At 36.9% G+C, this 18,065-nt stretch overlaps 1 protein-coding gene across 1 annotated transcript in view; it reads right to left on the reverse strand.

Annotated features, from left to right (window-relative positions):
- The window catches only part of LOC139980244 (A.superbus venom factor 1-like), a 57,699-nt gene extending 39,634 nt beyond the window's left edge, over window positions 1-18,065 (reverse strand). Inside the window, exons 1-10 of the mRNA XM_071991782.1 lie at window positions 17,910-18,065; window positions 13,466-13,638; window positions 10,075-10,290; window positions 9,196-9,248; window positions 7,616-7,771; window positions 3,899-3,941; window positions 2,925-3,009; window positions 2,391-2,490; window positions 1,863-2,093; window positions 1,112-1,327 (exon numbers count right to left, since the gene is read on the reverse strand). Of these exons, the coding sequence (XP_071847883.1) occupies window positions 1,112-1,327; window positions 1,863-2,093; window positions 2,391-2,490; window positions 2,925-3,009; window positions 3,899-3,941; window positions 7,616-7,771; window positions 9,196-9,248; window positions 10,075-10,290; window positions 13,466-13,638; window positions 17,910-17,971 (1,335 nt within the window). The 5' untranslated portion in view covers window positions 17,972-18,065. The remainder of the gene's footprint in view (window positions 1-1,111; window positions 1,328-1,862; window positions 2,094-2,390; window positions 2,491-2,924; window positions 3,010-3,898; window positions 3,942-7,615; window positions 7,772-9,195; window positions 9,249-10,074; window positions 10,291-13,465; window positions 13,639-17,909) is intronic.

Below are 18,065 nucleotides of genomic sequence, written 5' to 3' on the forward strand. Positions count from 1 at the left end.
TAAGAAAACATTCATTCAACAGTGAGGTGTATTCGTTGTACTCTGTGTTATACCTCGCTACTATAGAAATCACTTCATTATTCGTAGTGATGTGCATTTCGGTGCACTCTGAGTTACTGCATCTAAGAAAACATTCATTCAACAGTGAGGTGTATTTTATTCTACTTTGAGTTATACCTGATACTAGAACACAATTAATTATCCTCAGTGAGTTATATTTTGCATAATTATGAGCTATATCACATACTACTAGAACATAGTTCATTATCCATGGATTACGTATAGTGTGTTGCATTTCAGTGTACTCTTAGTTACCTCATAGAATAGTACATTCATTGCTGGTAGTCCATGAGTGGATTACGTATAGTGTGTTGCGGTGCACTCTGAGTTACCTTATAGAATAGTACACATGGTAGTCCATGGGTGGATTACGTATAGTGTGTTGCATTTCGGTGCACTCTGAGTTACCTTATAGAATAGTACATTCATTGCTGGTAGTCCATGGGTCGATTACGTATATTGCGGTGCACTCTTAGTTACCTCATATAAGAATACGTTCATTGCTGGTAGTCCATGAGTGGATTACGTATAGTGTGTTGCCGTGCACTCTTAGTTACCTCATATAAGAATACATTCATTGCTGGTAGTCCATGAGTGGATTACGTATAGTGTGTTGCGGTGCACTCTTAGTTACCTCATATAAGAATACATTCATTGCTGGTAGTCCATGAGTGGATTACGTAAAGTGTGTTGCATTTCGGTGCACTCTTAGTTACCTCATAGAATAGTACATTCATTGCTGGTTGTCCATGGGTGGATTACGTACAGTGATGTGTTCCGGTGCACTCTTAGTTACCTCATAGAATAGTACATTTATTGCTGGTAGTCCATGGGTGTATTACGGTGCATGACTAACGTATAGTAATAATTCAGCACTTCTATATATTCAACGCCCAACCGCGGACGAGAAAATGCGGTAAAATCGTATGTGATCCTAACTGTTATGATGTTAATACAAAAAACATTTCGTCATAATGACGTAGAATTTTATAAGTCCTTTTGTGGCCTAACACGATTGTAATTAACAAAAGCCCACTTCAATATTGCTTACATTAACGGTGATTTCTTCGCAATTGGTTGGCACGTAAAGGTTGAAGTTAACCTCTCCTTGGCGATCCGTGTTGTCTGTGATCTCTCTCTCTTCGTCATTAATATTATGATGTTCATCTCGTAGACTTACAAGCGTGTTGCCGGATAATTTGCCAGTTGCGACCACTCTTACAGGTACCAGTGGTGCTGGCAGTCCATTTGTATACGTTAACTCAGTCTATGGAACAAGAAGTAACTGTGACAACTACACAAACACAACAGAATTTTAAGCGGTTTGGAACTTACGAAAAAAGTTGATTAACATAAGTAAAATTATAATGTCGATAAATTAATGTCAATCATACTGTACATTACCGGGGTTTCTTTTATTCTCCTAAGACTGGCGTAAGGTCACAAATTAAATTTTAATTTGTATACGTTAACTCAGTCTATGGAACAAGAAGTAAACATTACACAAACGCAACATAATTTTGAGCGGTATGGAACTTAAGAAAAAAGTTGATTATACATAAGTAAAATTATAATGTTGATAAATTAATGTCAATCATACTGTATACATTACCGGGGTTTCTTTTATTCTCCTAAGACTGACGTAAGGTCACAAATTAAATTTTAATTTTTAAGATACAGAAAACAAGCAGTTTCTTAACAGTCTCCCCCCCTCCCCCATCCTCTCTCTCTCTATGGTAATCTTATAATGAAAGTTGCTTAGAACTCATTATAAGGTCATCCACACTAAGTCATTTTTGTACCTTCACTTGAAATGGCAAACCCTTCTTGAAATACTGCACAGTCCTCTCCCGACTGAAGATGTAGGGGCTGTTGACAATCTTAACTGATGTATCAGAGGCATTCTCAAAATGACCAGTGGCTTCTTCATATACGGTGGTCTCCAGGTACAAGCTACAGCCTATATATTCATCAAACCAGTTGTCTCCCAATATGTTGATATCTCGGTTGTGATGTGCTACACCATCCACCAACTAAAGGCAAATAGAAGTTACATTAAAATTATTTTCTCATGCAACATTATGAGTGACAGAATGATTTAATCAACTGTGACGTAACGTCTGCTTCATGACTTGTGACCAGGAACAAAGAACTAATCAGTTCGGTACCACAATGAGAATGGATTTCCCACGTATAAGTATTTATACATTATATATACTCTCTTTGATTAAATTGCATCGCTATTGTTAGAGAATTAAACGTCCGTGGAAAATAATGAAACGTAAAGCTATATTAAGTAACAGATGTACATGTGTGTATGATAAACTTACCTGCTGGACATCCGTTTCTTTAATTTCTATTTCACCATCTGGATCAATCAATCCTATCTTTAGGACGCTGTGCCCGTCAACTGGTTTGTTATATACGTATCTGTGGGATGGAAGATTCTCTTTCAATTCTAAAGCACATTGTAAATACACCTTTGTTACAAACTTTCGAGCAATATCACAGATGAATCCACAAGCGAGGTTATTTGGTAGGCCTATTAGTGTTTACGTATGACAAATTCAGTCCTGCCCACCTCCAACAACCATTCGACCGTCTTACAACTTGGGTACATGATGAGCCATATATACCGTTTACATACTATATCAGCTATGTGTTATTCCTACCATCCCCACTGCCCACCCCCACCCCTCCCCCAGCTTTCTCGCCCGGTGTAGTGATTTTTAAGGTGATAGCTTTCCATTGGTTTGATACTGTAATGATTACATATATATCGGACATCTCCATGGCAGGTAGTGTGGTGCATATACTGTTTAGTTTATGCATATAGGTTAGTTTTATGTATATGTATACCATACCTGCCATTCACTAGAATATCGAGAAACCTAGTCGTTTGCAGAATATAGTTCGGAGGATGAATTTCCACGGAAAACGTGGGAAGCACTGTAACATGAAAAGAAACATGAGTAACGGTAGGTAATGTATTCAACATCCCATCACTGTCCAAGTATAGTAACTGTCTATGTTATAGACTGTCACAGCATAGCAAATATCACGTCTACCTTTTTCTCGACATCTTATCCATTTTGAGGATTGATGTTCATTTTGAGAGGATATTCTAGTGGCAGACAATGTAACCCTCATCTAAAATTAAAACAAAGACATTCCAACTGTGGTGCAAGTGATGACATCATCTATCATCCTACTGTTGCCAGATGCATTTACAAATCTAAAAAAAAAATGGAAAACCTCATATCTTCGCGATACGAAATGCTAAGCAATAAAATACAGCCACTAGTAAATCCTTTCAAATTTAACATGTTACCATTGGCTTATCCCTCCCGTGTAACCTCGACAGAATTTAGTTCGCCAAAAGCTTTACTTGACTATTATAATCTCGTCGTTGATTTATCCTTGAAGTGATAAGTTTGCTTAGTTGTCAGTGTTTGCCATATTTAGAACTTCATAAAATTGCTACATTGTTGTAGGAATATTATTTGATTTAAACATCATAATAAAAAATATAAAAAATCAGCTCAATTGCCTATAAGTATCACGGCATCATTTGCACTTCTGTTGAAACATACACGCGTTAATAATTAAATACATGCACTGTAAAAGCTCCGTACAAAATGCGATTAGGTTATTTACCTATGCGTTTTAAGTCATTTTGCCTTGCAATCATTTTCAGCCACCAGAATATAGTCCTTTAACTTTTTCCATTACATATAATGATCAATAGTCAACATCACTCTAACAACCACTATATTCAAGTAACCTTACCCACTGAACCCCATGCACAACCTGCCGTAATAAGAAGTTTGGTACTTACCATATTCTTTCACCTCAAATTGAACTGTCCTGTTTGATTTCATCTAAACAAATTAGGTATGGATTAATGAAATAGGAATAAGTAATGTTATATTTATATATATATATATATATATATATATATATATATATATATATATATATATATATATATATATATATATGTATATATATATATATATATATATATATATATATATATATATATATATATATATATATATATATATATATATATATATATATATATATATATAACCCTAAAGTGTACAGTACCAGGACACCGTCAAAAAACCCACCTTGGATGGACTTTCCATTTAAAGCCACATATAAGTCTTAATGCAAATGCGTCGTTAAGGATAAATTCACCGCAGACTGGAGGGATTGATAGCAGTGCATGGAACTTGGATCGCATCTTTTATGCAACTCATTGACAGATATATCAGAAAAGCGATAGTAACTGTGTCTTCTTTACGTACTTCAAACAATTTATAGTATGATAGAGGGACACTTGCATATGTCCCCCTATTCACAGTTAAGAGTACAGTACATATGTTCACATAATGTGTGCATTTATACAACTCTCCGATCGGTTTACGGTTTAAGTGTGTGTGTGTCATTCATTCATTGCATGTCATAGGAAAGAATCTTATATAAAAAAGTTGACTGCATTATCGGCAATTTTAAGCAATAAATTTGCTCAAAATATAACCAGCTAATGTAGAACTTTCAATTGTCAGTATACACATTTTATTAGATTATAACAACACTATTTTCCAATGTTACGGTGTGACAAAAACCCAAATTATGGTAAAGATTTCTTGATTAGAGTTCGACCTATTAAATGATAATCAGCTTTACCGAGTACCGATTAGTTTCTGTGACAATCGGGCCGATGCCTATTACCTTTAGTGGATAAGCAGTTTTATTTTAATATTTCATTGAAAAAGATAACACAATCCCGAACGTTTGCTTCAAGTTTTGCCATATGCAAGGGAAACCTTCCGATGGAACGTTGTTTAAACGATCATACACAGTAAGTCAATGGCGCTTCTCCATTGACATTACTACACGTGGGAAAACCACACACTAAAGTCCCATTGACGTTTTCGCTGGAAATCAGACATGCTTTAGTCGGTAAGTTTAATTACTGCAAAGGTGATATTTTAGCAGGTATAGTACATTAGGTCAGGGGAAAAAAGTTGCTTCGGGTTTTTCGCAAAAATATGCGTAAGAATATTTGCCTAATCAGTGATTAGTAATCACAAATGGTAACGCAGTAGAACTACCGAGGACTGTCGCCAAACATTTCTAGGGAATTTTAGGAGTATTTGGCGCCTTGATTTCATAATTTTATGGCATTTGTAGAAAATTGGGCGTATTTTCAAACTAAACAGTTATTAAGCTCAACAGTTCTCTAGCCAGACTAGCCTAATGTGCGTAGAACTCACAATGAACAAAGCGTAACGTCACTCTCACTTTCCAGTTTTCACCTACGGTGAAATGGCCAAAGTGGTTTAAAAGTATATTGATTTGGTTTTACATTTACTCGAAACAATTAATCTTTCATATCAATCGTTAATATTAAACCTGATAACAGGAGGTTTCGTTAGATGCAAGAAGCGAAGTGAAAAAAAAAAATAAGAACGTCGTCCCTCTAAGCTTATCGCGAGTATACTGTATGATGTTAACTGCTAAAACTGGATAGTATATCGAACAGCATTAGTACAAACTCGCGTGAGGGACTTGCGATACCGCTTCACGGCCGATTAGCGCACCTTCCCCGGCTATGAATAGCGCTGAATCGAACTTCTCCCGTTGTAGTTGTGGAGAATCAAAAGCGCGTAAAATACAATCCTTGATGTGGAACTTAATAATCGGTTCCAAATAATCGGTAGCGCAATGGATTTTGCCGATGCCGGTTACTGATTGTCTGATAATCGGCCCGATGCCGATTATCTAACCTGTTATCGGTCGAACACTATTCTTGATCAGAAAATGCTGTCAATGTATAATTAGCAAAAGTTAGTCTTTTACGAAGTTCTAGTCTTAGCAGTCTGTTTGTAGTGTTCATGGCACACTTCTACCTCTCTTATCTGTGTAGCTTTAACCTCAAACATAGCTTGCTCAGAGTTCTACCGAGGAAAACCTAATTAGCTTGGTCTTTTACAAAGCCAGTATACTTCAGGCATACTGTGGTCACCACATGACATTAAATTAGGGTACAAGTTGCATTATAAGAGGCATTCTTTTGTTGGTGGGGGGGGGGGTGGGGGTGTGGGTGGCTGTATTTATGGGTGTGAAGGTTTTTTTGCCACGGATTTTATTCAGTAAACTCTTGGCTCTATTGTTGAACCACTAGTGTGCATAGGGAGTAACATGTTGGGGTTGTGTGAGTGGGGTTGGGGGGCAGACTTGTGACTATCTTGACGGATATGGCTTTAATCCATTTGGCTAGATGGAAGATCCATGTCTAGCATATTCAATGACATTGGTCAGCAATTCATCAATCATACATCCTTTCCCTCCCCCATCACAGCCTATGTTCCCTAAGCCTTTTTCAATGTTACAGAAACACAATACATATGATCACATTTTGCACAAATTGTGATTGGTAATCAGCCAGCTGCAAAGGGAACTGAGGTCTACTTTATACTATTGCTAATTCTAGGCTAGTCAATAAAGCATTTCGTAAAGGAATTAATATCTAGCAATTGCAAGAAAGTATTACGGTATTACCTAGGCTTCCAAAGTCAATCTCGACGGCTCTCATTTTGATAGTGCAACATGGATACCGCGCCGATTCGCGAACAAAAGTTAGGTTTACCGTTCTTGCTTGCATACAGTGTGAAAACTTGCGGCCATACGGACAACACGTTTACCTGTACACACGTCCATATGAGCTCTACATTACACTTAGCGACATTGCGCGGTGATGACGTCACAAGGTTTGTATACCAAAAGAAACTGCGTCAATATGAACATGGATATCAGTATATGTATCACCGAAAGGGATAGGGATCGAAATTGTGACTTTCAAGGTCACAGTTCCATTGGTCAGTTTTACCAGCATTAAAAGAGCATCGATAGTAAAACATATACCGATAGGACGATAAAATAAACGAGATATATCTTGATGGGTCCCTAATAGCTAAATTTTGCACAGGTCACATATACTACTACAAAATTTGCCAAGCTATAAATATCCATTCAGATGTATAATCGTCCAATCAAAATAAAGGGGTGTAGAGGGCAGCATCCACGATCAATGGGTACTAATTACCTGTACACCGAAGCCCTCATAACAGAATGAATATACCCTTAAACATTAGGGGAACACGAAAATGATCCCCTAACGTTACTGTCCCTCTAAGGTAGCAATTTTCAATATGCAATGGGCACCTAATGTGCACTTTATATAAATATATATATATATATATATATATATATATATATGATCATATATCATTATAGACTTGAACTTAACAATGACTTGCACTGTTGACCTTCCTTTCATAGGATTGATGATAGGAATTGCGGCAGCCTTGAAAATTCTAACTTAAAAAAAGGTGTTTTACTCTCTAATAGCCTATATTTATCTTTCTCATAATCGTAATCTGACATTATGACATCACAGCTTTAAGTTGTGACAGTGGTCTATTGAAACCAGCAACAATTAACCAACTTTCAATTTCGTAAATAACAAATTGACACTCACTTCTTTTCCGTAATAAACAACAATACTCCAATTACCGACCATCGGTTCTTCCGGCAACCGAAAAATATGAGTGAAAACGCCATGCCTCACTGCTTCCGGTGCAATATCCTTCCTTTCCACAACAATATCCTGCGGGGTTCTGATGTTAAGCTGAATCTGTATAAACAAAGTGTCCATCAACAGTTTTACGAATCAATAGAAATGATGAATGTTGAAATGTCGTTGGGTTGACATCACGTATACCTATATAACCACACCATTTCGGACATGATCCTTCAAGGCATTGAACTTCTAGAGTACCGAATCGATTCAGTTCGCCTCAGTAGAGAACGCTTGTGGATCCAACGCCTTCGCACTATTCAACTAAATGGTCTCCACATCCAAGAAAGGAATGACCTCTTCTCCCCCTTTTCCCTCCCTCCCTCCCTCCCCTCCCTACATTCTCGAGTCGTCCTTCGTATCCATATCCACATATTTTCCTTCCTGCTACATGCCCTTAAATCTTTCCACCTCCACTACTAATTACCTACATTACTAATTACCTCCGATACTAATTACCTCCATTACTAATGACCTCCCATTATTACACTCCTCAGAGTTTATCTGCATAGTTTTAATCCTCTCATCACTCGTTCCTTTCATCTTTCCCCTCTTCTTTATTTTTGCTCTTTTCATTGATCATTTGTCCGATATATCTGTGTGTCCATCTGTAAATCTTAATGTATTCTTAGTTTGCTCTCGTTTTGGTTATATGTAGATCTTGCTGGGTTCGAAAAGTCACGTGCCTCTAACTTTTACTTATTTGTTCTTTTGACAGTAAAACTCTGAACAACTTACCCTTGCCACCCCCCCCCCCCACCTCACCATTTTTAACGTATAGGAACCAGTTAAGTCTGTGATCGATGAATAAGGGTAACTTGCGTCTAATGAAACTACGGTGATTGTCTTTGTTTACTATATTACTTGGTGCTGTATAGGTAACATTTAGTCTTACACTGTCTTGTTTTGTGTTGAGTTTTTACCGCAAAATTTATGATATTGGCATTGGACATTCTCAAATATGCCTATATGTTGACCTGAAAGTATTCAAACATTGAAATAAGAGTGACGTGGGCTTTAGTAGTGAATGAACATGGACTAATTTACATTATACAACACCTAATTGTATTCTGGTCATTTGATTGGTCAATTGCTCGTTGATTGCATGCAAAATCCGCTCTATTCCACTCTATGAAATAGAACCATGGGTTATACTTTTTTGGTAGCACTTTTTTTCAATGGTAAGAGAGCATAGAAACCTGTCTGTTCAAAACAATCTGTTGAATGAGTGCATCTTACCCATCTTAATATAATATGTTCTATAAAACAAATAATGAATGGTTTCCATTCGTGCAATAGTGCAAATATTTCATTCGTTGAAAGATGTAATTTGTTCCATTCAACGAGGCGCAGCCGAGTTGAACGGAAAATTCCATCTTTCAACTCATTGTATAATAATCAACAAGGTAAGCTCTGTACAATTAACAAAAATAGTAGGTGTTATTAAAAGTTAAAACATAAAAACAGGAGTAATCTCTAACCTGTTGTTGTAGAGGTGAAAGCCTTTGGTTGAGAGAGATTATACGTGTCTTAACTGTCGATAAAAGTATATATAAGGAAAAAATAGTTACAGGGGCTGACGTTTCGACCCTAGCATGATCTTCTTCAAAGGCAAACTGATAAAAGGACGTTCAAAATAGACAAATGGACAGATAATTAAAGGAAGTATATAAATAATATATATATATAGATATATATATATATATATATATATATATATATATATATATAGATTTTTATCTATATATATGTTAACGAAAATCCACGTTTACTCTAAAAGAAAATATGAATAGAGAAAACCAGAGGATTAAGATATGACTCGTAATTGACAAATATGGAGTAACGTTTTAGAAAATGTATTGGAATTTTCGGTCCCCTGGGACCGTCATCAGCAATACTTGGCGGTCGATTGATTATTTGTTAATTTTATTTTTTTCATTCGAAAAAAATAATACAAATAAATAAATAAATACAAATTTAAAAAAATCATTCGACCGCCAAGTATTGCTGACGAAGGTTCCAGGGGACCGATAATTCCAATATATCTATATAATGATATGTATATATATATATATATATATATATATATATATATATATACATACATACATACATACATATATATATACTTATATATATATATAAGTATATATATATATATATATATACTTGCTATGAAGGTTGAGTTGTCCAACTAAATATACTTGTCATGAGCGCCACCCATAAAGTTTTTTGTAAAGGTAGGTTAAAAGATGCATATACTCTTCGTAATCATATGACATTCTTCGTGATCGTAATTTCCCGAAAGGAACATCCATCACATGGATACAACAGTGCTGTTGGCTTTTTCAATCCCTTACCTGTCTTTGACGGTGTGTAGATAGGCTTGTCTGTCTGTATGAAGACATATCCGCCCTCTAGACTTAAAAGAACTCGTTTGTCTTGACTAAATCTCAGTAAGTCACAAGCCACTGTAACGGTTATATAACGAGCATCTCCCTCTTCAGCTTCAAGGTCTGGGATGTTCTCTGGATTGACGTACACATGGGCTGTTTCAGAGTTCACTCTATTTTCACCTGCATCATGAGATAACAAAAAATCCGGCATAATGTGCATGCAGTTTAAATGTAGTTATTTTGGATCTCATGATAATCTTCGAATTTTACGCAATACAATTAGTTACTCATTGACTTAGAAATTAAAAGTTCCTCACTTCCGAAGCCCAAGTATAGACAGAAGTTCTAACTGGCATATATCCTTCCCCACCGTCGCATGATATAGCCGACGACGTGGCCTATTGTATCATGGCATTTGGAAATTTTCCAAACCATTACCGCTTAGCCTTTCAGTTTACAGAGACGAGAGTAAGTTTAGCATGCTAAACGGCAACTGCTCGCGCAGAATAGACTAAAGTGACATTTTGCGTTATAATATCTCAAAGGCTTGCAATGACGTTTTTTCGATCCTCCTTAATAACATACATGTATAATAAACCATGCTGATAACGGTAAGGGAAATATGTCAACACAATCTCAGCATTAAAGGGGCCAAGATATGAACCCAGCCAACAGTTAATGCCAGTCGCCCTCTATTTTTTATATTTAATTTTGGATTTAATTTTGAAGACGTCTTTGAAAAAGGAGGAGGGGGGTGGGGGGGGGGGGGCTCAGACAGTGAAAGTTATTGTTTCACCTCATGCAGAGTACAATGACCGTGGAATGCGTTTTCTAATTTGTATGGGAGAACGACCAAGGAGTTATGATATGTAATACTTGAAATGACCTGTTATAATTGGTATCTGTCGGACATGTGGTTATTTGGACACACATTGGAGGTTTACCTCTGCACTGTAGGCAAACAAATTCATAAAGATTTGGGTCGGCCAAGTGCAAAGGCTGTGATGCTGATTTTACATTTTTAGTTATTTCACTGATGTAATGCATAGTGATAATTCAATATGTATGGGTGTAATATTCTTCACCATGAAAGGACATATTTTGTTTGGACATGCTTTCCCCTCAAAAGATCACCAGTAATGATGCTTTTGACAGAAGTGTGACACAGAAGCAGATGATCGGGGTCGATAGGGAGGGGTTGGGGGGGGGGCAGGACCATATAAACTACACAATGGTAAAGATAAAACGTAAGAAACAAAAAAGCGAAGAAACAAAAAACAACGAAGAAAGTAGAAATTACAAGTGTTTCAAAATGTTTACTTGTTTAATGTCAAATTGAGGATTCAGGGGCAAGGCTAATATCAACCATTGGCGGTTAGCGAGGAATTTGCCAAGGGAGGGGCGAAACTGTAGATTCGGCATTGAAACTATCTAAGCGTAACGCCACTATGGGTTGGCGCGAAGCGTATAAGAAAATTTTGGCCGAAAATGCCTCACAGATCGCTGGAAATGGCACTTCCCAGGCCTTGTAAGTTGCATCTTAGCATTTTCTTCTTTGAAAATTGTAGCGATATCATGAAAACATTTAAAAAAAAATATGCTCAAGGGGGGGGGGCGGCTGTCCCTTCGACCCCCCCCCCCCTTGGCTACGCGCCTGATCAACCACTCCCAGCAGCCAGAGTCTGGCACTCAAATAATTGGGTACACTTTGTCCTACCTTCTTTTGTGAGAGTATATCATACTGAAGGATCTGTTTAATGTACTTGACTGACCAGATCTGACTGAAACTTTCTTTATATTGTGAAACCTTGAGATGGATCCATTTTGGGAGGGGGATTGGGTTTAGTTTCTCCTCCCTATATCCTCTGAGTTATTTTATTTTTGTGGACATTTTACAATAACGAGGCTGATATTACGGTGCGTTAATAATTTGCCATAAATATATTGTAGCAATATGTTGAAAACAACACCATATAAATCATGTTTCATCTCGGAGAAGTGATTTTTAAAATTTCGTATACTTTTTAGAATGTATATGGCAACGCTAATGTGAGGCTTTGTAAGCGAAGTCATCACATCAGTCATACAGAAAATAACTTCCTTTTATTACTTATGACAAATTTATAGTGGCCAATCACATCGTTTTATAAAAACATTGCATTTTGACGAAGTCTAAAATTAGAGAATTACTGTACATAGGTTGTCGCTGGGGTATTTATTAAAACAGTTTCACAACAGATATACCTACATTGTATACAATAATTGCTGACTAATATGCTAATGGTTGCAATAAGTTATCTAGTTTAACTTGATAATTTTTATTTGGGATTAGGGTTACAAGAGCCCCTTCATAACATTCATTTAGAACTCGAGAACCAAGCAGATCAAACGGCAATACGTTTACTTCTTACATTAAACAAATGTACATTTCCGGTCACTAATACAATGGACCTGAAGCTTTGGATCTGGCAATGGTCCAAAGATATGACCTACTGATACTGGGACACAGGTCATGTAATAGTATACCTACAGGTACACTGAATATAGGCCTTTATTTACTGGAAAGCGGGCAGAACTGGACGTTACAACCGTGGATTCATGCAGTTTGGTGCATAAGGGACAGGTTCCCATCAGAGGATGGTCAGTTGGTCACTACACAGGATTTAAAATTGGCCGATTTTAGACAATCATATTGAAATTAAGAAACATGTATGTGTTGCAATACCTATCATGGACTATAAGATACGTTTCTAATAGGTTCGGAAAGGACCAGGTATTGTTTTAGAGAAAGACTATTAATGCAATACGACTTATTTTGACATATGTAAGCCTTTATATTAACCTATAGAGGATGTACTTCTCAATGTCATATGCATGAACAACTTTAAGAAAATAGGAATTTAGGCATATTCCTGCCAATTGCTATAAGCTTTCAAACGGATGTACTATAACTGCGGTGTGGATCATCAATACATACCATATGTTACTATATAGCTCCATACATAATGGTGTCGAAATACGAAATACGAAAACGCCTCCACCGCAGCGACACAGCCACACATCCCACGCACCCAGCCACCCAATCCCACCTATAACCACTGCAACCTTCCCACTGCCACGTCCCTCTTACACAAGGATAATGCACACGACATTGGAACAAACTTGTACGCAATCGTATCACCCCTGTCTCTGCATAACACTCTTATAGACTGAAGAGTGACCAATTATGTGTAAATATTACGTCATAATAATACATATTTTGAAGAAAGCTTATCCAAACAAAAGCAACAGGCTGCTTTAATGATGACAATTTTGTGTGAAAAAAAAGTGACGATAAAAAAGTGACAATATGTACCTTCTTGGATGTTGATGGTTTCTTCAGCGATGAGAGAATTATCGGCATTCTTGAAGCTGACGGTTACCGGTACACTGCGGGCAACACCGATGTTGTCTTTCTGAATCGTAACCAGTACGGTCTCGGTATCTCCCGCTCTTACAAGATTGGGAACGGTAGCTATCAAAATATCACTGTGGTGTAGAAAGTATAGGACTCAATTGTTTAGGTTTCCGTTGTGAAAAATACATATCATCTTAGTTGACCCCCCAACTTCCCGGTGCCCCTAATTGACACCGAACGCCCTCTGCTTAAAGTCCCCAACCCCGCCGCCCCACTCCCGAGGCATGTAGACGTTATTCTCTTTCTCTCCTACTACCCTCATTTGTAGCAGTTTCTTCAGACCCTGACATTTTGAATTGGGGTGTAAGTTCACCCAACCCCACCCCACGACGGATAGCAGGTAGGGGGATTGAATGTGTTGTTGGTGGATAAAATATAAATAGAGAAAGTGGTGTGTGGCTATAGAATCTTGAATGCGACTCTCAGGTGGGAAGGGCTGTGGGTCTTCCCTTATAGATCAAAATGACGTTTTCTGAGGCATATTAGACAATAGGTACAAAATTAGATCAAAACGCAAGGTTGTGCTAATAAATATACTTTTGAATTTTGAAGAAGAAACTGAAAACAACAACGAAAAAAACGTTTTTCCACGTACTGAAGGTGGGGAACATTCCACCATCCCCTTGTGCACGTCACTGGAACAATTTAACAGCAAGTACTTTAAAGTTAGAAAGTTAAACAGCTGAAGGATTATTTTAATGAAACTTTCGTGCTGCTATATATACTATATATATATATATATATATGCCTTAACCACCTGACCACAAGATCGGACAGGATTTACCTGTTAAATTGACCTCGGCTACCTATATATTGCTGCATCATGGAATATACAAAAATATGTATTGTAAAGGAACATGTAATTCCAAGAGTTCTATGTGTGACGATATGTTTAGTTTCTGCCCACATCTGTGGTGTGTTCTGCAATAAAACGTACTACCTAGATGAACGCATCTCGCGAACCCCAAGCCGATGTTTATTTGTTTCACATGCAATGACACTTTCTGCGTTTTCTAAACGGAACTTTTGATACGGAAAAACTACCACTTGGACCGTTTTCATACAAAATCGCCGAATTTTTGGAATTTAATCATTCCCATTCATCACTCAGCTGAATTTGAGGTGAAAACTAGTAGAGATTTCGGTATCACACAACATGACAACTTACAAACAACACTGTCGATATTTCCCAAGAGGTCAATTTTCTAACGACCTTCTTGATAGCCCACAGCACAATGTAATAGCTTTACTCAGAAAAGTACTCTAATGCGATTTTGTTGGAATAGGCCTAAGGTGTAAACAACGCAGAATTTAGTGGTTTCTGGTCAAATTTAAAATCTGATATCGAGACAGCAATTATTGTGACATTACTTGTATTCTATCAATGTCTATTTTAGTTTACCTTGAGAACACGTAGAAGTTTCTATAGATAGATAGATAGATAGATAGATAGATAGATAGATAGATAGATAGATAGATAGATAGATAGATAGATAGATAGATAGATAGATAGATAGATAGATAGATAGATAGATAGATAGATAGATAGATAGATAGATAGATAGATAGATAGATAGATAGATAGATAGATAGATAGATAGATAGATAGATAGATAGATAGATAGATAGATAGATAGATAGATAGATAGATAGATAGATAGATAGATAGATAGATAGATAGATAGATAGATAGATAGATAGATAGATAGATAGATAGATAGATAGATAGATAGATAGATAGATAGATAGATAGATAGATAGATAGATAGATAGATAGATAGATAGATAGATAGATAGATAGATAGATAGATAGATAGATAGATAGATAGATAGATAGATAGATAGATAGATAGATAGATAGATAGATAGATAGATAGATAGATAGATAGATAGATAGATAGATAGATAGATAGATAGATAGATAGATAGATAGATAGATAGATAGATAGATAGATAGATAGATAGATAGATAGATAGATAGATAGATAGATAGATAGATAGATAGATAGATAGATAGATAGATAGATAGATAGATAGATAGATAGATAGATAGATAGATAGATAGATAGATAGATAGATAGATAGATAGATAGATAGATAGATAGATAGATAGATAGATAGATAGATAGATAGATAGATAGATAGATAGATAGATAGATAGATAGATAGATAGATAGATAGATAGATAGATAGATAGATAGATAGATAGATAGATAGATAGATAGATAGATAGATAGATAGATAGATAGATAGATAGATAGATAGATAGATAGATAGATAGATAGATAGATAGATAGATAGATAGATAGATAGATAGATAGATAGACATACCAACAGACAGGACAAACAGATAGATAGGCAAAAGTCTACAGTGGAATGAAGACCTTCCTTCCTGGTTTCGAACCTCTATTTATGCAAATGACCTCCCTTATACAATAAGCTTAATTCTGCACATTGCAGTCAATTCGCCGACTGTACCTCACTATTTGGATCAGTAATACGAGAATTTCTTTATTCATTATTAGTTCGAATAAAAAATACTGACTGTATCAGCACCTGGTGTAGTTAAAATAAACCCAGATAAATCTAAGATTGTGATCTTTAAGTATCCTTACTCTAATGACTTGACTGAGGACTATAAAATTAGTCTTAATATTACCTCCAGTAAAAAAGCTGTTTTCCTGTGAATTACTCTGGACAGTAAGCTTAACTTTGGAAAACACCGGAAGAATAGTTCTCTTCCGGGGAATAGCCCAGCCACTGGGAAGGATTTTTTTCTTTCTCTTTCTTAGTTCTCCTCCAGGGAGGGTGGTTTGCCAGGCCTGAAGCAGCCTCCCGGTAGTTTTTTTGTTGTTGAAGTTCATGAAGCTACCATTCTGTGTGTATACATTGCTTGTCTTCTTACCCTTATCATTGTATCAATATAGATAGTCTGTGTTTAAAACACAATGTCTTTGCTAACACGGGGCTCGATTAGGCCTACAGTGGAATGACGACCTTCCTTAGTCGAACTTCTGGATCCCCCAACCCCACGGGAAATTCACGCATTCGATGCTTCGGTTGGCAAATGTCATTTACTGCTTTCATCGCCTCTGAACAAAAAATCCGCCCAACCCCAGGTTTGAGAAGGTTCCTCGCCGATGCTCAAACATTCCGACAAAACGTCACAAATTTCAGTAATTGCAATGATTCTCAACAGAAGCACGATATGTGCCTCTCGTTAAACTTTTTCTTCATTTTTTCCACTACGGGGCACTGATTACAATTTTATATATTCAACAAAAGGCAATATTTATATAAACCAAAAGGAAAATCTTTACTACAAAAAAAGGGGACAGGGTACTTCTTTCCAAAAGGGCACGTCTTTTCTTATGGAAAGGGGCAATTTGGAGCCCCCCCCCCGCAAATCTGGAAAACGTCCTACTCCCCTCCCCCCGTGCCCCCTGGCTACGCTACCCTTGTCTAATAGTTAACGGTTCATATTGCTACTCAGCGAGAGAGAGAGAGAGAGAGAGAGGTGGGTGGAGAGAGGTGGAGATAGAGAGAACTGTGGAACGTGCGCATGAAATGCAATCTCTTTATATTTTATTTCACTAAGGAAAATGTCCGTGTAAGCTGATCAGTCGGAAGGACGTTAGACAAGTTTTGCTACACAATATTTATAAATAACTAACAATCATGGAATTGGAAGTAAACATGCTACATGAAAGCTTGAATTCTCAAGCTTTTGTTTCCGTTTTGTTAAATGAAGTATATATTTTATACCTTTTCATACTTTTGCTCATTGTTGATGATGAGGTAACAGTTTTGGTTAAAATACAGTAATGAAAGCCTATTCTTAATATATTAGTGAGTATATGTGTTATTAGAAGTATTTCCAACAGGCGCGTAGCCAAGGGGGAGGGGCGAAGGGGCAGCCCCCCCCCTTGAGCATATTTGTAAAAAAAATTAATGTTTTTATGATATCGCTAGTAATTTCAAAAGAAAAAAAGCTAAGATGCAACTTACAAGGCCTGGGAAGTGCCATTTCCAGCGATCTGGGAGGCATTTTCAGCCAAAATTGTATTGTACGCTTCGCGTCAACCATAGTGGCGGTACGCTTAGATAATTTCAATACAGAATCTACGGCTCGGATAGTTTGCCATACATTTTCGCCCCTCCCTGACAAATTCCTGGCTACGCGCCTGATTTCAAAGATTACAGATGTAGCCTACGTTTTATTCCGGTTCTATTTCATTGTATTTCTTATGAAAACAGATGTTAGGTACCTAACGTTAATTGCAATACCCACAAAGCATTGAGCAAATGCAAAATAGAAATAAAAGATCGAAATCAAACTCACCGACCGTAAACCGCAAAAACTTGCAAGGCAAAGAAAAAGAGGTATCTTGGTAACAACGCCATAACGAATGGCTTCCAAGGAACGTCTGAAATCGCTGCCGAAGAAACAACTCGTTTTGTATTTTCCGTGTGTGTTTGTGTGTTGTACAGTTCCGGG

The sequence above is a fragment of the Apostichopus japonicus genome, chromosome 14 (genome assembly GCF_037975245.1).
Source record: "Apostichopus japonicus isolate 1M-3 chromosome 14, ASM3797524v1, whole genome shotgun sequence".
NCBI classification, from domain to species: domain Eukaryota; kingdom Metazoa; phylum Echinodermata; class Holothuroidea; order Aspidochirotida; family Stichopodidae; genus Apostichopus; species Apostichopus japonicus.